The sequence below is a fragment of the Hyalella azteca genome, unplaced genomic scaffold (genome assembly GCF_000764305.2).
Source record: "Hyalella azteca isolate HAZT.00-mixed unplaced genomic scaffold, Hazt_2.0.2 contig15264, whole genome shotgun sequence".
In the NCBI taxonomy this organism is placed as follows: Eukaryota; Metazoa; Arthropoda; class Malacostraca; order Amphipoda; family Hyalellidae; genus Hyalella; species Hyalella azteca.
Genome location: NW_025945121.1, coordinates 167709 through 194462, shown reverse-complemented (window position 1 = coordinate 194462; position 26754 = coordinate 167709). Strand labels below are relative to the sequence as shown.

Sequence of the window (26754 nt, the reverse complement as noted above, 5' to 3'; positions counted from 1 at the left end):
GCAGGGGTTGATCGAGTTGTCATTTCCAAAGACATCTTCAAAGAGACAAAAGATAATACAAGACTACATCATCAAAAATATCGAAAAACAAAAATGTCAGAAATAGGATCCAGGAATAATATAACCGTTTCATTTGGAGAAACTAATGTATTAAAATACATTAATCGAAAACCCAAGTCTTATGGCCAAAATTGGACACATCAAATCCCTGAAAACGCAAATTTTGCGACTCTGGGTTTGATAAACACTACAGCTGAGGATATACGTCAGAGCGACGCAGGTAAAGAAATAAATTCGTATATAAATGATCAAGAAAGATCGTTCAGTTTCATCCAGAGACACAACAATTCTTTAGTTAACTTGCCTCTGCAAGTTAAGAAGAATCGCGTTCTGGAATCTCGGAACAGAAAAAAGCTGTCTTCACGACGCTCTGAAAGTAATTTTGACTTTACTGAGGCTACAATGTATGCAAATTCCACATCAATGGCGGAGGCAGCCGAGCTTCGAGGAAACGTCTCAAATATTTTCACTATTAACGAAGCCTTTGACGCTGCGGCGCACTCGCGCATGTCGGAGGCCGGCTACACCGTGGCCACCGTTGCCCTCTTCACCATCACCGTGCTGGGCGTGCTGGCTAACACCGCTGTGCTGCTCGTCATCGCTGCCAACAAACATGTGAGTAGTCATTCAAACATCTTTAATCTATGATTATTGATAAAACCTCACCTATGATTAGAATTATGATGCAACAAATCCTGTTATTTATAACTATTACGAAAATCTGAATGATGGGACTAGCACAAACGAGTGTAAATGTGCACGGACGCTGGCATTAAGTTGTAGTTGCTTGCAGAGTGCCGGCTACAAGTTTCACCGGCTAGTAGGCTTATACACGTGGCAAGTAATAGCTGTGAGTATTTTCTCATTTGTAACCTGCAGAATGTGTATTCAGAGGCCGTTAAAAGACTAGTTTGAGGACAATATCAGTCTCTAACATTATATTCCCGAAAACCTGCCCTATAAATTTCACGGTTCTTTCCTTAGCTGTCTTCAATCTCAGCCAACCAGGCGACCATTGTTTGGTCACATGACCAGTTGCTCCCCGCTCACCAGCGCTTGAAAACAATCGTGTTTATTTTTAGAAGCTGTTTCACATTTTTCGCCATTTAATCAGCGAGTATCTCTCTACGCGGAGGTCAAGCAGCAATAACATTATTTGCAGCTAATACTAGCCAGGACTACTAGCGGTCTACTCACCGTACATTACATATAGGCATCTCAAGTAATCACTGGGCCGGTCTGAACATGAGAGTATTGATGTTACTGTTGCGAATAACTGAGATATGATTCGACAATTGCGGACATGTGCAAAGTGATCTAACCAATACAAGCACGCGCGAAAAACAACATCACTATTCAAAACACTGACTAACGATGCAAACATGTGATAAATAATGAAACCATTACAAACACTTGAATTTAATGATGGAAACATGTGTTGAATGATATAATAATTCTAAATACTTTACAATGATGAGGCCAGAATGCGACTCTCGCTCAATTATGACGTGCAAAATATAGACAAATACTAACGTTTTTCATCCGTCCTGATCAAATAAAACTTGATCATGCGACAGCATTGGTCATTAGAATTACAATGCCCGCTTGCGTTGCGTGGCAGGAATTTATTCATGTTGTGCTCTGCATTTCGAGGTTGAGCTGAATGGGGTACGCATTTTTCCTGCATCTTCTTCGCCTCTCCTTCTTCTTTCCCCCACCTTCCATTCACCTTTCTCTCACCTCTCCTTCTGCTCTCCTTCACCTTTCCTTCTGCTCTTCCTTTGACGATATGAAGCAGTGACGATATGAAGCAGTGACAATATTAAGCAATGACGATATGAAGCAGTGACGATATGAAGCAGTGACAATATTAAGCAGTGACAATATGAAGCAGTGACAATATTAAGCAGTGACAATATGAAGCAGTGACAATATTAAGCAATGACAATATTAAGCAATGACAATATTAAGCAGTGACAATATGAAGCAGTGACAATATGAAGCAGTGACTACTTCCTCTCTCTCTTCCATTGCTTCCTTCCGTCCACTCTCTTGCATTGCTTGAGTCGCAGAGCATCAAAGTAACGCGTTTAATTTGCTGGCATTTTTTTGACGACTATAATAAGACGCTCTGCAATATTTACTGGTGCACTCCAGCTCGAGGTTAGGCTGGGCCAATCCCTGTTGCTGGTTCTTTAGAAGAATCTTAAAAGTAATACGTAGTAAAGACACAATGCAACACTTAGTGTACTTTATTATTTTCCGGTTCTGAAACTCTAATTCCTCAGGTGTTTACTTGCGATTAAATTGCAGGGTTACGAATAATTCTGGTGCTGATTCATTTATTTCCTGTAAAGAATAACGAATTTTAACATTTGTAATACAATGCAAAATAATAATAATCCAAAATTGACTTTAGATTTAACACAAGCTATAACTCGCAGCGAGGGCTTCGTGACCAAAATATAGATTTCAAGGTGAAGGAACGTGAAAATATAATATAACTATATAATTATAAATATAAAAATAAACAAATCTTGTGAACAAATGAGAAAAGTTCATTGGCGTAATATTAAAAAAAAATCACGTATCCACTTACATGAACAGTTGCATAAAATAAGTTTGTTGTTCATATGACCCTTTTTTAGAGAAAAAAAATTGTTTTGGCCTTGCATCTTCTGACAGGAACGACGAGCGCTCCTCCGAGTTTTGCATTATAATGCAATGTGACAATAAATTGCAAAGAACAAAAAAAAAGATTTGCGCAATATTCTGGCTATTAAATTATTTTTTTCTTCTCTTTATAGCTTTTGTTACATTGTATTGCTATTACGTTTTAATGATATTCTCAACTAATATTTTCCGATAATTTACAACATTAAAGATCTTACAACTGAAATCTTGAATAATTTGCTAAGAACCATCGTATTCCATTAATAACTTATATTTTACTATAAAAGATTGTTAAACTCAACAATCAGACGTTAGCGCAAAGTCGCAGGACATTACTTTAATGTTATTTAGTCACGAAATAGCTAATAAATTAGAGCTGCAACCCGAGATAAAACACAAATTAAACTTTGTTACACAGGGGAAATTTGAACAAGCGACATAAATAAACTGTTCTTGACAATAACTCCAATGATCGCGGCGAAAAAAGTTTTTATATTTATAAACTTATATTTTAAATTAAAATGTATATAAAAGTGATGACAAGTTGGTGGGAGCAAAGGTAACGTTTCAATCATACGATATGACTGAGAATTCTAATAGAAAATCTTTTTCAAAACGGAGCAACAAGATATTAGTGTTTTACATCGTAGTCATTTCATTGATTGAAAACGCTGGGTACGTCATCAAAAAATATAGGCAGGGACAAACCGTTTCATTTGTAACTTCTCTAGGTTTTTCTGAATCTAGTATCCTAAATGACTATATAGCAACTGCATCGCAAGCTTTCATTCCTATACTCCTATCTAGGATCCGTCTCAAGCTCAAAGCCTTTGTCTCTCACGCCTCGCAACCCTGCACGTCTCCTGGAACGCAACACAAACATTGAGCCTCCATCACTCGGCGTTCAAAACCGCGGCTCGCCGTCTGCTCTAAACCTCGAATGTTCTGACGATGCGCAATGTTTTCCGCAATGTCTGCTTGTTCTGAAGGTATTAATACATTGTGTTCTCTGATGTAAATTGCTCGCCTTGAAGATTGGTTACAAACGATGGTACAATTACAAATAATTGATGGTACAATTGTACAAAAATTAGAGTTCGTCGACAGTATATATAACGCAGAACGTTGAGCTCTACTTCGAGCGCAAGTTTATTTAACACAAAGAGTGCTTAATTAGAAGTATTGAACGTGGATTTGTTCAATATTCAATACATTGCTAGCAACACAACCAGGCGTAACTTTTAGCAGGAATTAAGAAACAAGGTTTGCCGTTATCGTAATCCCCATCCTTATCGAAAGCAGAAAATTGAGCGAGGTCCTTGTTCATTATTGATACGAAGAATAGTGAGGGAAAGTTTAGCTTCTGTATATGTATGCAGCTAAGGAGCGTGTGTGTTCTGTCCGTAGTGACAAATTAAATTTGACGATCATGGAACTTTTATCGTTACGAGTTAATGGCAGCATAACNCTCCCTAAGTATTACAGGCGTAGCGCTGTCTCTTATACACATCTAATATAAGCTCCCATACAACCAATATAAGCTCCCATGCAACCAATATAAGCTACAATGCAACTAATATATGCTCGATAGTAAACATGATGAGCTATTACGTAGGCGAGTTATGTAAGCGAACCGCGTAACATAAAACCATCAGGTGCCGCACCTTCAATGGAAGCTCGGCCATCCTTCAATTAACCACATCCAGCTTTGATAAATAGCTGGGCGTTCATTACGTTAATTACATCGGAACAACAATATGAGACTGCTTCGAAAGCAGTGCCGAAAGTGTCAAAGACTAAATGCACTAGAAGCAAAATAGGGACAGTAAAGGAGAATATTTAGGCTACAGTGCCAAAAGTATCTAAGACTAAATACACTAGAACAAAATAGTGACAGTAAAGAGGAATATTTAGGCAGTGGCACAGCAATAACTGGAGACAAACAATGCTGTTGAGTGTCTCGCTCGAAATCTCCTGCATTGATGAACTAGGAGTAAAATCTACGATGAGACGGCCCCATCGCTCACAATCGGTGCTCTATGAAAATGAGCACCTCCAGAAAACCGAAAAATGGTCTGCATCGCGGATAAGTTTGCGCATATATCTTGCCATTTCGCATAATAGTAGTTGATCGGTCCAAAATTAGGAGCGTTCATTATAGCTGCGGCTTCGATGCAGTTTGCGACGAATTGTCATTACAGGAACACAATAAATACCAACGAGTAATCCAGCCAATCAATGGCATGTGGCATAAACTGTCGGACAAAGCAACGCTTGAAATTAAAATGTTCTATGGGCGGAAAATAATTGCGAACATTTTAACGAGGATATTAGTGTTCACGCACGAAAAATATATGCATCATTAAAAATATTCCGGGATTTACAAAATTATTGACACTAGGGTGAAGTGAACCATGCATGTTGCCAGGGTACAAGTGCGTTAATAATAGTCTGAACCCATCATTGTGCTGACCATGAAGAAAATTAATTCTTGGAAATGTTTCAGAGTTTCGCATTAAATTAAATTCTGCTTCAGTTTACACTTCAAAATTTTCGCTTTGAATACGTGTTGTCGCTGCGCTCGCAAAGCCTTAATGAAGCTCTTGATTACAGCTTTTCGTCAGAAACCCTGCAAGAATATTTTTGATTATTCTCAGTGCAAACATGGATAGGTTCCTCGAGCATACATCAATAATTCATTTCTAACTGAACACTAGACGAGAAGCAAATTCCTTCACTTCTGTAATAACATTAACAACGAATTTCTTTGATGTATATCACAGCTAGTGAATTGATTCCATCAATTATTTCAAATCGCTTTTTTGTCAGGCAGTTTATACTCGTGTAAAATCAGCTTGATTATTGGAGTGGAAACTTGGGCAAACTGATTGGCAAGTTTACTTTGAGTTATTATTGTTAATGAATCCTCGTGCTTAACTTTGAGTTATTATTGTTTTTTTTTATAAATCCTCGTGCACCGATTACAGTATACTGGGTAAGTACGATGCGGAACTTGTACATGATAAGATGCGCCTCAACTATGCGTGATACCTGACATCAAACACAAACACAAGAACACTCCCATCAAAACATATTACGTGTAATTAATCTGATATAATAATTAAGATCACTTGGTTGCTAAAATCGCAAGTTTATCAAGAATTCAAAAGCAAAGAAAACAGCCAGAAAATTCACCATTTCTTATGGGAGAAAACGTTTCGGAGGTCCATCATCAGTTCAAAAACCTAAAACGCAAGTACAAACAATTAGCAAACCAAAATTCACATTGAAGATATTAAAATATAAATTGTCACACGAAAACAAAATAAGAATGATGTAAAACATGAGCAGACAAACCTACTTATTTGCAATTCAAGGGGATATAAACTGTAGGGGGCATTTAAACTAGGCTTTTGTTTAAAAATATGCAGGGAATCTTAAATTCGCAGGTCCGAAAAATCGGTTGTGGAGGCTAAAATTTTAAAATTGATATCGGACACCGGGACGTTGCACTGCTCGGCATGAACGCTAACTCCTGAATGAGGGGGATGCTCGAGCAGGTTTCCTGTTCTAAAACTACTTCCGTTATGCTTTATCAGCCTAGTATATATCAAAATTACGTGATGTAATACCGACATATACGCAGATGCACACTGCGCACAACTATATAGAAAAACTAGGGACGATCGCATAAGAAGAGGGAGTGCATCTTTATACATGAAAAAATAACTTATTTTAAAATCATTCACCAGTAATATATGAAGATTTACATTTGGGAGGTATTTAGAAAATAAAAGTTCAAACTCCTTAGCCATAGTCTCCGAAGCGGGGCCAAAGTGAGGAAACGAACAATAAACAGCATTCCTATTGTCATGGTCGTGATCAACCTCAGAATATTATTTATATTTCTTTAGATTTGAGTATATACCAATTGCGACGGTCGGAAACCATTTAAGTGAAAAGGTGCTGCGTAAAAATTCAAGTTCTGAGTGCATAACATGGAAAGTGGAGCATAAACGAAACCGCGATTTGTTAACGTTTAAATCCCATTAATTTGAAGCGAAATGAACAAAAGCTAAAAAATATGGTGTTTTAGCCGGTAAACGTTGATTTTCGGTAAACAGATGTCTGAAAACTACCATTTGATTTTGTGACATTGCAATCAAGAAAAGATAAACTATTGTCGGATTCAATCTCCATGGTAAATTTGATGGACTAATGTTGGAGCTTAAGATAATCAAAGAAAAGGTCTACATGAGAGGGATGCCTGAAAATTAAAAAAGTCTCATATAAACATTAAAAACGACCTCTACAATAGCAGTTTTTTATTCGCCGCCTTTCATATTCAATCCGTCACTGATGAAATAACTCGTCGCAGGACGTAAAATACTTCTCGAATTTTGTCATTTATTGAACATACCGCAAACTGTTTCTGTAAGCAAATTAACGACCAAATGAACCAACGTAAACGATACGTAATAGAATTGTGATATAATCGTGAATAACTCATCAATGTTTCAACAGAAGTATTCTATGATGAAAATAGTAATAAATATCCAAGGATAAATATATAGATCCTTACCAAAACAGTGCTCTATCCAACTAGAACTTGCCTACTTCTACGTAGGGCAATTTTCAGTAACTAGTTCTGAAGATGAAATGTCAGACTCGGCGGCTGCAGACATATCGGTTATAGAATAGTGGCTTAAAATCTGGAGGACAATTGGCCAGCCATGTGGCCTCGTGAAAACACATAGAAATGTTATCAAAAGTGGGGCCAAGAGGAATTGAGGCAGATACAAACAAGGAATTGAGGCAGATATCAATAGTTTCATGAAGGTAAACAAATTTTCTATATCAAATGAAGCCATAGTCAATTCCTGAACATTATTAAAATACTTTAAGCGATCCATGAACATGAAGTATTGTCTACCGTATACTGATTGGTGGTGAGAGAGTCATCTTGTCTTCAATGTGAATTTTAGTTTGCTAAATGTTTGTACCTGTGTTTTGGTTTTTTGAACTGACGATGGAACTGGACTCTGAAACGTTTTCTCGCTTAAGAAATAGTTAGTTTCGCTGATCTGGCCGTTTTCTTTGCTTTTGAATTCTTGACACGTGTAATTGATATGCAAATTTTACGCCGCTGGAACCGGTAAAATTATGGCAACGAATGACATCCTCTCTGAAAAATAAGAATAAATTCGTCATCTAACTAAGACTAACTGTGCTCGTCTCGCGTAGAGTTTAACTTTTCCGCATCGTCGACAATTTTGCACGCTTACCGTTGCTAGCAGAACTATATAGCTCATTTTTGACGGAGAGTTCGTCACGACGCACTTGTTTCAAAGCGAATAATTGTTTCGAACTTTGTAGCAATTTATTTGTTCAGAAATTTCCGCAAAACCATGTTGTAGTCCCTTAGCAAATAAATTTCAGTTTTTTGTCGATATGGCAACACTAGGTTTTTCTGAATTCGACATGATCGAGTTGGCTTTATTGTTCAAATTTGAAAGAAAAAATTTGCACATCAGCACAAGACAGCTTTAGATTCGGAAACTTCTCATTCAAACTTTCTTTTGGAGCTTTACCACAGTATCACTTTCGTCAGAAACGTAGAGAAAAGCTCTAAGCACTATAATACTATAGTCCATACTACTATAATACTGAAGTCCATAGTACTATAATACTATACATAAGTTCCATGTTCGTTTTGGTGGTTGATGGAGAAGACTTTGCTTTGTGATCATCACGATAAAAACCCGACGTCGCGAGACTTTCCATCAAACGAGTCAACATCAAAGACATCTTGAAGTTAGCCACGAACGTTAGTTGGACAACAGTGACAGATTGCAACATTAATGTTTAATACTCATTCTTGATTCCTTTGAGCAGGCCGCAAATGTAAATGGACAACATTGTCAGTTCGATTCCAGTAAAGCAGATATCAAACTACGAATAATTCTTCTGTTTCAACTCAAATAAAACTCTTGTTTCGTCGTACTAAATTCCATTAGAATTCAATAAGTATCCGATTTTCAAAATATTTTTGTATCCGTTGGTAAAGTCTTACGCTCCCAAAATTTCATCTAAATGCAATCATTGTTTATTTCGATGTTTACCTTCAATTCCTATCGCTGTCTTCGCCTCCAGCACTGTTGTGTTATCAAGCATGATGAGCTTCAAGCATGAAGAGCCGTGCTGTAACACGCTCATGTTGTGTGACGCTCATGTTGTGTGACGCTCGTGCTGTGTGGTGGTATGGATCACGCTGCCACCAACTGGCAAGTGGTTCATGACATATGGCGGAATTTTTCTTATTCAAGTTAAACGGAGCGTTGGTGTAGTTTATTCATGATTATTGAGCGCATTTGAAATAGACTAAAATATGCACACTGACATTATTTTCAAATAAACAACAACTGAAAGTTGCATAAATTGGCAGAAACTATGAAATATTTGAAATGAAACTCACTTAAAAAGAATCAAATCGCTAGATGTTGAGAATTGTCACACTGTAAATAATTGGTGCATTATTTGACTGGCAGAGAGTCAGGATCCTCCGACACAAGTCAGCCGATAGAGTTGTGTTATTATTAAGTTATAAGTTATCCATGCGATGAACAAAAATCGAGCTTACTTTTCTACCTAAACTTAAGCGCATCATGGCTTCTCCGTGGAGATAATTGTAATAAATAATTCTCCGTGGAGATAATTGTAATAAATAATTCTCCGTGGAGAGCATTGTAAGAGATAGCCGTGAGGTTTCAACCACATATTATGACTAATAAATTTGTAATTGACCTCAAGTGTTTCATGAAACGGTCCCCGGTAACCATTATCAACCTAAGCATCAACCTAAGCCTCTCAATGTATTGAAATAATCCTTTATTCTCAAAATTTTCTTGTAATAGTCAATAGTCCTTATGAAGACTAGAAAGTGTTATAGAAATATTAGTTCTCGCGAAGCCAGCCTTCCTGCCATGGAAATAAGTCATTCTCACTGAATCAAATGAAATGACAAGAGAGATCGAGCTTCGGGGCATCTCACAGTTTGAATGACTTCTTACGAGGGAAGTGACAACAACTGCCGCATCGGAATTTATTCTCAGATTCCAATACTCTTGAGTTCACGGTCGCTATCACAAACTTATTAAGAGATTCTAAAATCTGATACAAAATAATTAAGAATAAAAATTGAAGAATTCGTTTCTATTTCAAATTTAAGTAAAATAGTTGTCAGAAGCTCAAACAGCTACAATGACGAACGAATGAAAAAAATTTTAACGATAAAATGTTTTGCCATTTTGTTGATACGACGTTTGTCAATTAGAGAATTTAATTTTTAACACAACTACAGGAGCGCGTATTTTTAACAGGAGTTTTATGTTTATTTTTTAATACTTATAGTCAATATGAACCTTCATGCCTCGCAAAATATTCACAGCATTGTTAAAATTTGAAGAGTCGCTTTTAATTTTTCAGTTGTGTTATTTTACTGTATAATAGATGTGTTCATCCAGAAGCGCTTTGGTAAACATCGCGAGAACTAAAGTTTCATGCTCAAGATACTTGGGAATTCTAAGAAATTCGTAGAATAGAAATAGAAGAGCACAATGCTGCCGATACTCCAGCTGCTAACTCCCCTGACCCTGCCTTATTTGGTGAGTGATGCGTACGTCATCTACGCCTTCATCATGACGTTATTTGGTGAGTGATGCAAGCGTCAAATTGTATAAATGAATTTGATGTAAATCGGCTTCTTTATCGAATATATATGGCGAAAGTTTGGAAATGGTTTGAACTCATTGCTCAAACGAACTTCACATAAATATTTCCCTGCGCCGATGTAATCTAGCGAATGATCTTTTTTAATTCCGTCAAGACATGGTTACTCACCACTAAAAAAATCTATTATTTTAGTCTCAACAAAATCGTAACAATTTATGATGAACTGATATTTTCTGGATAAGTGAACAATTTTATCATTATCTTTGTCAGTAGAGAAGAAGCACTTTCAAGTTAAAAGGCATCACTCAGTATGGGAACTCGTATTTCACCTCACAAGGCTCTCGTTTCCTTCCGACCAAGAAACTGCAATTTCGCAGTTATGTGCTATGTGTGACTGTTGTTGTTTACTTTTATTATTTAATTGTTTTAAAACTCGAGTTTTCGTATGACATAAACCTTCATCTAAGAAGGTATATTGTTTGATTGCTTTTTTATAGTAACCCCTAATATTTGTCTTAATGGTGCAATGTATATTGAAACAAGAAGGATAATAATTAACGTAGTTTTCTGTTGCGTATCAATTGTACTTCTGTTGCGCTCAAAAACCCGTCTTCAAATACGTAAGAATTTATATTCAGGTGTACCTTACAGGTGGGATGAGGATCTCTAATGAATGATCTACGATTTGCTCTGCCATCAATCAATTAACCTTAGACTTCCCAAAATTCTATGGCTGGCAGCTACATCGTAAGACCTGGTAGGATATGAGCTCTATTTGTCAATCTTAGACATTAGCAGTGTTTCAGTCGTCCCGCAACAACTCTTTAAATCCCTTTAATCTTACCTTGGCGTTCAGGACCTGGGATGTAGAGATATTTCAGCCGAAAGTTCAATACGAAATCGTCAGGCTCCATTGCCTCATTTTCGCCCTATTTTCAGAGGCTTAGGTCTGATAAGACGGTACTTTCGGCCAAGAAAAGGCGATCGCGTCACCTAAAGTCCAGGCATTGTTCTCACAGTCAGTCAATATTGAGGTTTGACTGCGACCCTCTGTATGTATAGGAGGCTTGACGAATCGATGTGAGTCTCAGCATCTGCTCTCAAGGGATCAATGTCCCTCTCGAGATCTTCATACTTGCAGAAGGAAAGCGGGAATCTTTGGTACTCATAAAGAGCTTATGCCGGCTATAATACAGGCCATAGAGTCTACAACATCTATTGAATACATCACATATGTTGCGTTTAAATAAAAATATGAAAGCTGTTCTCAAATTTTTAACCTAAGGGACAATTGAATTTATTGTTGCAACCATTTATTTGTTTTTTATTTGATTAATTAATTTCAAAAATGTTTACTAAAGGTAGAAAGATTTCTGAAATGTTTGCTCTTCTTCAATAGATATGAGATTAAACCTTTATAATACCCCGTAGGCATTGGCGTATACCTTTGCCCTCGTCTCCCCTTTAACCGTTTTGAATTAACTACAGAAAACACATGCATGAATGCAATGTGAATTCTTCAAATAGTACATATATATCCAATTCTTTATGAGAAATCGTTTATTATGGGTATTTATCTTTTAATAAAATTAACAAAATTGATTGCGACTTGTTAGCGCAGCTGATATAATTATTTTGCGCCATTTTCAGCCCAGCTTGAAACAAGAATTAGTTTGGACTCCATTTTCTGCTTAACAGTGCACTGAACGGACAATTAAGCTCTGCCTTTTCCTTTTTGCTAGTGTATTTTTACATTACTAACTTGCAGTGCTATCATGTGATAAGTCTGCACTTTATGTGTCCAAGAGCCGCTTAGTGACGAAAGATGAGTCAATAAGATAGCAAAACTCAGTGTAAACATAATCTTTAGCTGAAACCGAAGCACCACAAAATAATTCCATGAATAAAAATTTGTTCCATAAAATAATCAACGTTGCCGAATGTTAGTATCGGTTGGAGTTCAATTCAAAATATCTGTCTTCCAAAAGGGAAGATTCTTCCATTCAAAATAGACTTCTTAGTCTGCAATTGAGATTCGGCTGAAACATTAAAATTTACTCAGATGATGAATAAGAAATGAGTACTGAATGGTGAACGCATTGCTAGCTATAGGTGAGCGCGCAGGTATCACATATACACCTCTCTACATTTTACTTTTGCTAGTGTATTTTTACATTGATAACTTGCAGTGCTATCACGTGATAATTCTGCATTGTATCCATTCATTCACAAAACCATTTCAACATCCTATGTGTCCATGAAAAATTCTACATTTTATGTGCCCATGAAAAGAGCCGCTTACAAGAGATGAGTCAATAAGATAACAAAACTGAGGGTAAGCATAATCTTTAGCTGAAACCGAAGCACCATAAAATAATTCCATGAATAAAAATTTGTTCCATAAAATAATCAACGTTGCCGAATGTTAGTCCCGCTAGGAGTTCAATTCAAAATATCTGTCATCCAAAAGTGAAGATTCCTCCGTTCAAAATAGACTTCTTAGTCTGCAATTGAGATTCGGCTGAAACATCAAAATTTACTGAGATGATGAATAAGAAATGAGTATTGAACGGTGAACGCATCGCTAGCTATAGGTGAGCGTGCAGGTATCACATATACACCATATCCTCGTATATATACGTAGCTTTTTGGTGCACTTATCATGATTGGTTCGCGTATGCTACAACGAGTGGTCATTGATGGTGCCCATACAATCAAAATTAAATAAATATTAAACTACAAGTCATATATGCAACAAATAACTGCCAGTTGATCAGTGGTTATTAAACAAGGTTGGCTTAGGCATCATTTGCAGAGTCTCCATACAAATCTTGTGTAATTATATTGGAAAAATTAAAAATATATAAAAGATTACTCAATAGAAAAGTTTTCTAGCTGATTAAAAGCGTTCAAAACATTGCAACAAAAATTTTTGAAGATTAATTTAAAAAATGGACTAATGAAGAAATATTGTTAAGCATAAGACTGGGATAACCGAGGTTGTAGAATTCATCCCAAAAAATAACGTGGAAATTGCATATGCTTTTGAAGTGATACCTTTATTGTTGATACACGACTCACGCAGGCATCGCAAGCATCACCTATTTTACGGTGGTAGCATATAAATTTATAAACAATGTGATTTGCGCCTCTTTTTTTATACAAGTTTATTTGACTTTTACTTCGTGTAAACGTGGATGTCATTTGCTGTTATATTGAGTCTTGTGATCTATCCAGATATCTTTCCGAAGCAACATATTGTTTTGTGATTAACTCTCCCAGACATCGCGAGCGAAAAACTGGCGCCAGTGCGCGGTTTCTTCACTTAGGTAACCTTCATCTTGTATTTTTTGATATAAAATTTTACAAAATATATTTATCTTTGATTTGAATAAATTAATTCTTTTTGCTTATCTACGGCAGGCATAGCGAGCATCAGCCGCTGGCCGTGCTCAGTCTCTTGACTTATATAAATTTAATCTAGTATTTTTCAATGGTAGTAATCCACTAAAAATATCCATAATTATGTTGAGTATATTGATTCTTCCTCCCTAACTGTGACAGGCATCGCTAGCATCAGCCCTTGGTGGTGTTGTCTTTTCACTTATTTAAAACTAATCTAGTATCTTTCTATCGCATAAATTCACTAAAAATATCTATGAATGTTTTGAGTATATTGATTCTTCCTCCCTAAGTATTACAGGCGTAGCGAGCATCAGCCCCTGGCGGTGCTCAGTCTCTTCACTTATTTAAACATAATCTAGTATCTTTCTATCGTATAAATTCACTAAAAAATATATATAATTATGTTGAGTATATTAATTTTTCCTCCCTAACTATGATAAGCATCGCTAGCATCAGCCCTTGGTGGTGTTGTCTCTTCACTTATTTAAAACTAATCTAGTATTTTTCAATGGTATAAATTCTCTAAAAAATAACTATAATTGTGTCGAGTATATTAATTCTTGCTACCTAACTATGACAGGCATCGCTAGCATCAGCCCTTGGTGGTGTTGTCTCTTCACTTATTTAAAACTAATCTAGTATCTTTCTATCGTATAAATTCACTAAAAAACATCTATAATTGTGTCGAATATATTAATTCTTGCTACCTAACTATGACAGGCATCGCTAGCATCAGCCCTTGGTGGTGTTCAGTCTCTTCACTTATTTAAAAATAGTCTTGTATCTTTCTATCGCATAAATTCACTAAAAATATCTATAATTATGTAGAGTATATTGATTCTTGCTACCTAACTATGACAGGCATCGCTAGCATCAGCCCTTGGTGGTGTTCAGTCTCTTCACTTATTTAAAATTAATCTAGTATCTTTCTATCGTATAAATTCACTAAAAAATATATATAATTATGTTGAGTATATTAATTTGTCCTCCCTAACTGTAACAGGCATCGCTAGCATCAGCTCGCTGACGGTGTTGTCAGTAGAGCGCTACCTGATGATAGCCAGGCCCTGGCATGCGTGTGACCTGACCCCCCTGAGGGCGCGGGTGGTGGTCGTGGGGGTCTGGGTCTACTCCTTCGTTACGGTCTCCCCGCCGCTCTGGGGGTGGGGGGTTTTCGGCATCGAAGGTGGGGGTGTAAGGTAAGGTTTCATGCAGAAATCTATGGATAATTAGGCAAAAATCAGTTAGGATAAGCGGATTTTTCTGATTGACGGAACAAGGACTCAGCTGGGCAAAAAATCATTGCTTCGGTCGTATAGGTCGTTACAAATCTTTCTTGTGTTGTGTCCAATTTTTGGATAATGATATTGAAGGTTAATCAGTAACTGTTTTTAACAGCTGTTATTTCAAATTTTAAGCTGTTTGTTTAAATTATAACTGTTTCATATAATATTATATCACATTTGACGACGCTAATAACTGTGAACGACGATGCAATAAGGCCACCTCTTGCATAACGTTGGTGCCCACAGCTGCTCTGTGGCGTGGGAGCGCCGGACGGTAAACAACCTGACGTTCGTGACGTACCTCCTCCTGCTGGGGCTCGTCGTGCCCGTCGCCGTCATGGCCGCCTCCTTCAGGGGCATCATCAACACCGTCAGGAAGGTCAGAAAAAATGTCAATACTTTATCTTACGAGAGTGTTTTAGCTTCTGAGTTTTATGTTCATTCAGTGAAGATTTATATTTCTTGTTTTGAGACGGAACGACATAATTTAGCTTTTCTTTATTTTCATTTGTCATGACAAGTTAACTTAGAACCCGTCGTCGTTTTTTACTGTGACTCATGCGGCAACCTCGGAGCTAATTATACAAACAAATAAAATACTTAGAATTTGTTCTTAATACAGGACTGATAAATCTATAAATGGTAGTATAATTCGTAACCTCACGAATGAGTGAGAATAACGCATCTTCATCAGATCGTATACAAGTACTTATATTATCAGTCTGGTTAAATCGCAAGTTCACAAGGAATCTAAAAGCAAAGAAAGCGCAAAGCAAATTCACCATATCGATATTGAAAACGTTTTGGAGTCCAATTGTCTAACTACTAGCCAGTTTACTGTTGATAATACGTACAAATTTTTCGACCGTTTGAAAGATTTATTGATGTTCAGCATCTGACTATGGCTTCGTTTGATTTGGAAAATTTATTTACTAATATTCCACTCACTGAAATAATTAAAATCTGCCTCAAATCTTCGTTTGAAGATACAAATGATCTGGCCATTGGCCAGAAAGATTGGCCAGAATCTTTTCAAAAAGATTCTGAAATTATCTGTCATGAACTCTTTTTTCATTTTTGCTGGTAACTTTTATAAGCAAATTTATGGTTTAGGAATGGGCCTCCCCCTTGGTCCCACACTTGCTAATATTTTCATGAGTTTTCATGAGGTTTTGTGGTTGGCTGATTGTCCCATTGATTTTAAGCTAATTTTTTACAATAGGTATATTGATGATATGTTTCTGATCGTCAAGCATCCCTCTCATGCGGGTTTTTTCTTTGATTATCTAAACCTCAAAACTTATTCAATAAAATTCACTATGGAATTAGAAACCAACAATAGCTTGTCGTTTCTCGATAGTATAGTAATTAAATTTGGCGGTTTAGGAATGGGCCTCCCTTTTGGTCCCACACTTGCTAATATTTTCATGTGTTTTCATGAGGTTTTGTGGTTGGTTGATTGTCCCATTGATTTTAAGCTAATTTTTTACAATAGGTATATTGATGATATGTTTCTGATCGTCAAGCATCCCTCTCATGCGGGCATTTTCTTTGATTATCTAAACCTCAAAAATTATTCAATAAAATTCACTATGGAATTAGAAACCAACAATAGCTTGTCGTTTCTCGATAGTATAGTAATTAAATTTGGCGGTCGTTTTCCGACTTCCGTTTATCGCAAGCCGACATTTACCGGCTTGGGTATGAGTTTCGTTGGCTTCTGCTCGTTTCGTTTCAAATTGAATAGTCTTCAAGCTTCGATATACCGCGGCTATAGGGTTTGTTCTACCTTCCATGATATGCATTTGAAATTCGAATTCATTCGTAATATATTTCAGCTGAATGGTTTTCCATCGTGCATTGTGTTTAGTAGAATCAAACTACAATATATGTACATATAAAACAATAAAAAATATATTTTTTTATATAACAAATTTTTTGAAACTGCGATTGCAAAACAAACTATTTATTGCACATTGCCCTTTTTTGGTGCGTCTGAAGCTATGTCCAAAGAACTTAAGATTTCGTTAATGAAATATTTCCCGAATATTAATTTGCATGTTTTGCTAGTAAATAATTTCAAAATTGGTTCATTCCTCAAGTATAAGGACGTTATTCCTTTCCTGACGCAATCGAACTGGTCTATGAGTATAATTGTGCACGCTGCGCATCAGCGTACGTTTGAATGACGTCGCGAAACTTTTACATCCGAGTTTCTTAATCAACACCGCGGCAAGAGCTATCGTGAATTTGCTTGGCGTTTTCTTTGCTTTTAAATTCCTTGTGAACTTCAGCAGGTAATTGCTATATGATTGATCGTTGGTTTGGAAAGTTGTAATGCAATTTTTTCATAACATGTGATATTTACTTAAATTTCATTAAATTGTTCTGAATGAGGAGTGAAGTGAAACTTACTTAACTGGCTATGGAAGAAGTTTCCATAAAAAGTGCACAAAAGCAATGGTTTCTAATTTGAAAGAAATTGGGGCAGCAGCAGACAGCCCTTACGATGCGCAGTTTAATGCAGCCCGTAGCAGTGAACATTGCTGGCAGAATATAGCGGCCGTTCCACCAACTGGGATGCCATGTCAGGCAATGCAACGCATTTTATTAAATACTTGAATTATCATACAGATTTACTCTCTGAACCAAAAATTCCAGTTCTCAAGCCACTAAAATGTATTAGATGATAGGAACAAAGTACATTTTTTTGCAGCTTGCGGAAAATCAAGCGACTTTTTCTGCAGCCGAGAGACGTAGAACGTGCGGTTGGAAGTTCTACTAGAATGTGTCAACTGATTAGTTGGATGTCGCCAACTCAGCCGTGTCACGCGAGATGGTGCATATCTTATGCCATTGACTGCAATCGGAATCATATGTGTCTCGATCTAAAAGGCTTGAATGTTTTAGTCGTTCTATACCCAAAATTGTCCTTCTGTAAAATTCATGTGTAAAATTCATTCATTCTGTGTTTCATCTGAAAAGATGAAGCACAAGTATCTAGTAATTTAATTTTTATCGTTGCCGCTTACAAGTTGCAAATACAGCGACGAAAATCCTTTGTTCTCTTCTTGAAACTAGTTATCTGCCTGAAAGATCGTTAATAATGAACGGCCCACAAGGAAAAGAAAGGTTCTAATCACGCTTGTCGGAGCGAACTCTCGCCTCAGTGACAATGTTTAAAGGCAAGTCTCCAAATTTTTGGCGGCTGACAAGATCTCAGAAATTCAAGAACCTTGAGCAGCTCAAAGAAGATATCGGTATCGCATGGCGTCTCCGAGAATCTTAAGACAATATTTAAGAAAAGTGAACAGAAAGTCGAGAGATTCGCGGATTTTTCGGAACTGAATTTGAATATTGTTACAGATAAGATTTTTTTCCTGAAAAAAGAGGCAGAAATCATACAAAGACGCAACTATAAAAATCTGTCCATACTGCAATAGACTGTCCATCTGTCCAAAGTTTAGTCTATTCCTCTGCATTGTTGGAATTGCATCTGCCTCAACCATTTATGCATTTGCCTTCAGAGCATCAACCATTTCTGAAATTTTGAAAGCTAGCAAAAGGGCTTTTGCTCTCGCTGTAAGCTTGGGATATTTATCAGTAGGACTGACATGAGGCCAATATTTCGTCGCTTTAAGCTTGGGATATTTAACGGCAGGACAGACGAGGCCAATATTTCATTGCTGTAAGCTTGGGATATTTAACAGTAGGACTGACATGAGGCCAATATTTCGTCGCTTTAAGCTTGGGATATTTAACGGCAGGACTGACATAAGGCCAATATTGCATATTACGTTTAAACAGCACTTTAGTTACGCGGGCTAGGCTCATTTTGGCAAGTTACTCATCAAATCAGATTCATTACTTTCATTGTCTGTTTCAAATCAAATGGAATGACAAGAGATTCTGGAATGTTCTTTATTCTTGGAAGCGCATTTTGAAGTATTCTCTAAATTTATTCAACATGCTCAAGTCGCTGTGTGAAAGGCTTTTGAACTCCTTCAGCATCCGCCAGTTGCAAAATATTTGGAATCTTGAAGTAAAAGTGCTCATTTAAACAGCACAATTTTTCATTTAAATCTCTTGGTAATTGTTCGAGCGAAAATAAATGTTGCATTTTTGCCTCCAAGACGACTGCGTACTTCGTTCAATTTTAAATAGAAATCTGCTGAACAGAACAAATGTCTCTATAACAACGTTTTAATTCACGAAATGACGATGGATCTGTACATATACTCCTTGAAAGTTATTCTGTTGGATCATAGAAGTCAATGTGTCTTTACAAATTGTTGACTTTTGATAAATACCTCTCTTCGGTATGCAGGAGAAATTGGTTGAAGGTTTCATATTTTTAGCGTATTTTCTCAGTTATGGAAAAAATGCACTATTGTGCTCACTCCGTCCGTCCGTTCGTCCGTCCGTCCGTCCGTCCGTCTGTCCGTCCGTGACCACGTTTTCGTCGACGAGAAAATGCGCTCTTTGTCACTCACTGTAGTGAGTACTGAGTTATATTTTTTTTGTCATTGCTGCCACATTCATTCAGAAGACGGGCTTTAATTGTATTGTTAAGTTTAATGCACATTTTCAAAGCTTCATCCAGTTTACCGCTCAATCTTACTTCCACAAGAGGTTGGCCGTGCAACACACACTCAAAAGTATACACATTTTAAATCTTTTCCTTAAAGAAAGGCGGAAAAACCTATGTAAGAACCTGCCATAACTGGAGCACCGTCGGTTAAAGTCACAGTAATATTACGGAACGTAATCTTGTGCTTGTGAAAATATTCTTCTGAGCAAAGAAAATTTTTTATCATGGACATAATTAGTTATTTGTCTAAAAGTCGTGTTTTATCTAAAAATCGTTTTTATTTAAAACCCGTTTTTTATCTAAAAAGAAGATTTTTTCTAAAACCATTTTTTATCTAGAAACCGTTTTTTATCTAAAAATCGTTTTTTATCTAAAACCCGTTTTTTATCTAAAACCATTTATTATCAAAAAACAATTTTTTATCTCGAACAGTTTCAAGATAATCAACTAAAAGGAATGCGTCAACGGTATAAGTCTGACTATAAAACCTCACGTAAGCCATTAAAATAATGTCTGTTCAAATGTTGAATATTGACGTTTTCTAGCAAATTAATAATGTTACAGTTTAAATTTTTTGTTCAACATCAAATGCCTTTTGCTATAAGCGTCGCTGCAAAAATGTGCGCTCAACGTTACCGATTTTAAACATTTTCGCAATCTTTCTTCAAAACATTTTCCGTTGCAGCTTATTTAGCAGGTGATATGATCTATACCTCAGTAGTGTGTGGTTTACCGGTCATCGCTATACCAGTAAAAATGCTATATGATGTTCTCAAGCCTCCTTCAGAGCCAGTCATTAATTTTGTTTGTGTGAAATTCACATAGCATTTCATTGCAAAAGCCATTGATAAAAATTTGTCATTAAGTTTTATTAGGGGCGCTGTGGGGTAAGGTTTAAACAATCCCAAATTTGAGTAGGAAAAGATAGTAGCACATCTGATTTTATTTAGATTTTTGCACGTAAACGTGGGCCAATTAAGAGAAATTTTCCGTACCGATGCGACTAAAATCCCTAAACTCAAAAAGTAACATTTTAAAAGATTCGCTCATTCTTTTGAAACTCGCTGTTGCAGCATATAATTAATACAAATTTTCAACTAATCCTGAGAAATTTAGCTCTAATCCATGTAAATTCCTCGAGCCTTCACTCCGCCATGACGTCAGAAAGAATCTCTGCGAATTTCTCACTTATTATGTGGCACCGCGACGCGCGCGAAGCTTGAGCCTCTCGATCGGCAGAAGATAATCTTGGACTTTCTGTCTGGCTTAGACAAGAGCTTTCAAAAGATTACATCGACGCGGCAATCCTACTAGTCGTTGTAAAACTTACGCATTTTGGCATCAAAGTTAGGAAGCTCCCATCGACCACTGGCTTTTAGATCAAGCAAAGTTAGCGGCTCCACACACCGTCGTTCACTGGAGGAGACACATCGGCGTTTGCATGCGGCTGGAGAAGCGTCGCCGAATAGTAGAGATTGAATGCCAAATTTTTTATTCGGGATGAGTGGTATCCCTCGGCTCCACACACCGTCGTTCACTGGAGGAGACACATCGGCGTTTGCATGAGGCTGGAGAAGCGTCGCTGTATAGTAAAGATTGAATGCCAGAATTTTTATTCGGGATCAGTGTATCACTTCAACCAAGTATTGGCCAATTGATATTTCGTCTCCACGAAAAGCTTGAAACTGTCCTCGAGTGACCCAACTTTTATTTGATGTGAAGCAAAGCTCCACTTATATCTAGGGAAAAAGATGCGTAAACGCGTTTGAAATAACATACAAACAAATTCTGAATTAAATTTTGTGTGTCTTTGCAGTTACATGCGTGAAAATATATTGTTGTTATTTGAGGCTTTAATCAATATACCAACCGTGCATAAAATTTTACAATTAAATTAAGTTTTAAATTTTGATGAACATAAGTAAAGAAGGAAGCTGTTAGAAAAGCCGGGAAAATTATTATTTAATATTTTATCAAAATTTACCGTCTGGGGCTACCAAAAAAGAACACCAGATCGAAACTCTTCATCCTAAGCTGCTATCCGCTGTCCGCAATAACCTCCCACCATGCCAGGGCGAATCTGCTACATCGGGTTAATCCACCTTACTGAGATTACCATTCTTCTTTTAACACAACCTCCCGCGCAGTGCTTGCTGATCCTTTTGCCCGGGTGAACCTCGGCGCTGGAGCTGCTTGCAGAACGCTTTCAGTGTCTGCCGCGCTGGAGTTTGCCTGCTAAATACAAACTATATATGTACAGGTTATAGGTTCTGAGGCACGTCTGGGCAATATCGATTATTTTTATTACCTCGCGTAGGGGCAGCACTGCAACCTTTATCACGTCGACACGAATATGTCGTTCGAGAGGCCTGCGTCCACTGCTCCAACGTTTATCATCGATAAATGTTTAATTTTTTTCGATCTCCTTGACGTTGTGAAAGATTTACCAACATGAAAGAATTAAACCAACGTTCACCTGGAATTTTGGTTTAGTTATTGGTTCGTCTTCTGCTTGCTAAATCTTGACGGCTTTAGTGTTTTGCCTGTCTGAGATGTATAGCGATTCTATAATTTTGTACTTTTTTATTATGATCGCAATAATTCATTTGCAAGGGCCTTCATTATGGCTAACAATGTACCGTCTTGAGATATGTAAATTAAGGCCTTGCTGGTTTGAAATAGCGTCCAGTGGCGCTCGTTGGAATAACGGGGTGTTGCTCATGTCCCACGTTGGAGGATATTCTACAAGTGGAGGATATTCTACATATGCAGGATATTCTACATATGGAGGATATTCTACATATGGAGGATATTCTACATATGGAGGATATTCTACATATGGAGGATATTCTACATATGGAGGATATGCTACATATGGAGGATATTCTACATATGGAGGATATTCTACAAATGGAGGATATTCTACATATGCAGGAAATTCTACATATGGAGGATATTCTACATATGGAGGATATTTTACATATGGAGGATATTCTACGTATGGAGGATATTCTACAGATGGAGGATATTCTACGTATGGAGGATATTCTACAAATGGAGGATATTCTACAAATGGAGGATAAGACCTTCGCGCCTGACCAGCTCCACATGTGCTCCATCAGGCAGTTGTCAGTACCGTGGATGTCTACTGCGACTAGTCTCCTGTTTCCTCAACACGACGATCCTGATATTTTAGTTTCCCCCTGATTGCTTCACAGGCGGGCCGCCTCCCCCATGCGGTGTCACGGGCAGAGCGGCGGGTGGCGGGGATGGTGGCGGTGATGACGGTGACGTTCATGGTGGCGTGGACGCCGTACTCCGTCCTGGCGGTGGTCATGGCCTACGGCCCGCCGGTCGACAGCCAGTCAGCATTCAACGCCGCTCCTGCCATTTTTGCCAAGAGCTCCTGCATATATAACCCTATTATTTATGTGGGCCTTAATACACAAGTGAGTGCAATTTATCATATTATTACGGCTATGTACGCTTGTGAGAACCACTTCTTATCTTATTAAAGTGACGCATGCGCTGTTGATTACACTTTCTCATCTGCTAGCGGCTATACATGCACGCTAAGAGTACAATCTCTCAATTTTCAGCTCTCATGAAAGACATTATGGCTATAAGATTGTGTGTTGTACTTTAGTTCGATCAATAATATAGATATTGATAAAAAAAATTCTGTAAAATATAAGTGCAAGCAATATTTGAAGCTCAATGGCCATTCAGTCAAATTTTTGTCCAATTCAATCAATGAATTTTCTGATTGCTAATTGTACCACAAAACAAAAGGAACCAGACTTGTAATAGAAATTATAAGAAACAAGATAACTGTATTAGAAATTTTTTTAAATTATCTATGCAGCTCTACCTCATCAGGGGCCATACTAGAAAAAGCTTGCTCAAGTGTGTACACGTAGCGACCAATTTCTCGTCTGTGATTGATGGGTTTAGCTTGCAAAACCGTCAGTTATTCAGTATGCTACGTGTTAAAATAAGTCCAGTAGTCAGCTCTTACTTATTTCCAATGGTATGGTCCTGTTCTTAAACTTTTATGTTATTAAACTTTTATGCATGTTATTATGCTTAATTTACCTTGTATAGTGATCGCTAGCCTTTTCAAGCAGCTAGTATTAAAAAAATTAACTTCAAGTGTTTATTCCTTTTGATAAGTTTGACGTTATCGTGGCGCACACACCTCCGCTGTATACACGTGGCTACCACTTTATAAAAACCTTATGTGATCGTATAGTTCGGTAGTACACTGCCTTTTGAGGATAAAACAAGACCCAGTAATTTTAGACGGTGAACTCATAGACTTTACCCTGTGTACATATAACTTCCACAATCGGCTTCCTCTAACTGACTATCTCCTATCGAAATTTTCTACCTAACGACAGACACGTCCTTCTCAAAATAACCATTTGTTCAGTTCTTAAGTCTGACTAACAATTGAGAAAAATGCGCTAAGAAAATAAAGAAAATTTAAGATGAGCTCAGAAATTTTCAGAATAACAAAGTTAAATACAGATTCAAATAAACGAATAGTTATTATACGATATTGCGATCATAACAGTGCGAATTATATTAGTGTCAGTATAATTATTATACTCTTATTATATTAGTTTAACGTGTATTATATTATATTAGTGTAAGTGTAAAGTTCATCTTGGTAAGAACAATGAACAGCATGATAACAATATGAGAAGGCATGGTTGCAACGAGAGAATGTTGATCGCAAATTCAGCCACGGAAAAATTTAGGAATTTATGTCGACAAGGAGTTAAAATTTTCTAAGCATATTGAAGCTCAAGTTAACAAAGCCAATGGTCTGACTGATAAAGACTTGGACTGATCAGACGCTCTTACGAGTACTTAGATGCAGAAGCGATATAGCAGTTGTTTGTCGTTGTTTTGCACCCGAACCTAGAGTTTGGAAACGCCGTGTGGTCACCAAAGGTAGAAAAGGACAAAAATTTAGTCGAAAGTGTTCAAAGACGTGCAACAAGGATAATTCCAGGATTAAAGGGCAAGTTTTGTGGAAAAAGATCAAAGATTATGAAGCTTCCAAGCCTCTGTTAATTATCGACGTCTACTTGGTGACCTCATTGAAGTCAAAAGTATACCACGGTTTATACAAGGTCCCAGAAGGATTACTAGAATTTGAAACAAGAACCAACACCAGGTGCCACGGCTAGAAACTAAAAAACTGCGTTGTAACACATCCATGCGACAACATTTCTTCTCGCTTCGAGTCACCGACATGTGAAACCGCCTCCCTGATAGCATCGTTGACACTCCGAGTATGAACGCCTTCAAGAACAGACTATACAAAGCTATGCAAGAGCATATGTTCAGTCTTGAAATGCCTAGCACGGACCTGATAAAAAGTCTATTAGCAAGCTCAAACCAATAATTAACGTCTGCCAAAACCAATAAAATGCCAGGTTTTAGATCTCCTGTGCATCAAGTCACAAAAAGTACAAAAATTGGCATCAGGCAATGCGCCTTTTTGTTCAGCGCCTACATTTTTATTCTATTCTTCATGAGTGCTCATGTCACAATTTCGACATGTATTTGTAGTGGGAAATGAGGTATTTATTATGAGCTCAGCAGCCTATGGGGGATGAATTAATGTCATCTGAAGCAGCATTATGAGTGCAAGCACAAGCTCTTGGCCGGTATAAATTACCAGTTCTTGTCAAACATAGTCTACCGTTGAAATTTTCACAACCACAGAACTAATTTGTCCCAACTGATGAATGTTTACAATGGATAAAAATTACCCATTTGATTATTAGACACAGTTTTTAAGATCAATTAATGAAAAATTACGATTTGAATAGGGCAAACAGCCGAAAGGATGCAGAATTATTTCCTGTCGCTGTTGTATTCCATTTTTATTTTCTATTGGTAAACTAAAATTCCTGGAAACCATCACAAATACTCTGAACGCGAAACCCAATTAAACTACCATGCAAAACGACCAAATTGTCATTTTCATATTGATGCAATACAAACGCTCGATACACTGTTTCATCAGAGACATTTATCATAAAAACAAATCATTTAAGTACTGCAAATTTTATACACTGTCTCAGTTCCGGACTGCATGGCGCTCGCTGCTGCGGTGTCCGCTCTCTGCGTCCGCCCTCCGCCAGACTACGGAGGGCATCTCGCTCACCGTCAGCGATCCCACCGCTGCCGCCGCTCATAAACACGAGGTGACGTTGCAGGATGAAACTTTACATTTGCTAATGGAAATCACATGTAATACTTCTAACAAACTTAGAGATCTCTTATAATTTTTAGCCTAAAAAAATAACATCATCCTTTAGTTTGTTAGTTGTACTGTATGTTAGCGGAGATTATATTAAGGTAAAAATCGTGATCATACTCAAATGGCTTCTAAAATTCCTTCAATGCGGATTATTAAGGTATATCATTGATGATATGTTTGAATAAATTTACTCTCATGTACACATTTTTAATTCTATTGTAATAATTGAACAATATCGATATCTCTCCACTAGGTGCTGAAAATGAGCCCGCAGAGACCGGCCAGCAGGACGGAGAGCTCGGCACAGGCGGGCGCCTATCGTCCGTCCCGCCACCTCGCGGTCGCCAGACGCGCCGCCGTCAGCGCATCGTCGACAGACTCGAGCGATTGCAGGAGATCCGCGGTTTTCCTCGAGACGGAAACCAGGAGCATTGCGCCGCTGTCCCGCAGCGCGGAATTCATTTTTGGTGACAGGAGCACTTTGCAAATGACTGACGCCACAACAATAGGTGAAGAAAATCATGAATGGTCATTTAAGAAGGACTGTGCGAGTGAAGTTGTGGGGAGAAAATGTACAAATGGATCTAGCAATAGTCCTCGAGAATCTGTTATTCAGGAAACCAATTTTATGAACCATTTGCATAGATCCAGTGAAGTTCAAAAATCTGTAACCAGAAATGATAAAAATTTCTACAGCCTTAAGGTACTGCAGGAAGATGTAGGCTTTG

General features: G+C 37.5%; 1 protein-coding gene across 1 annotated transcript; it reads left to right on the top strand.

Annotated features, from left to right (window-relative positions):
* Positions 1-483: 483 nt before the first annotated feature.
* Positions 484-26497, top strand: LOC108677059 (parapinopsin-like). Its single transcript, XM_047884349.1, has 7 exons — positions 484-675; positions 10368-10443; positions 14873-15068; positions 15402-15534; positions 22965-23195; positions 25848-26016; positions 26280-26497. Exons 1-7 carry the CDS (start codon positions 484-486, stop codon positions 26495-26497), a joined length of 1215 nt encoding a protein of 404 aa, XP_047740305.1.
* The last annotated feature ends 257 nt before the right edge of the window (positions 26498-26754 follow it).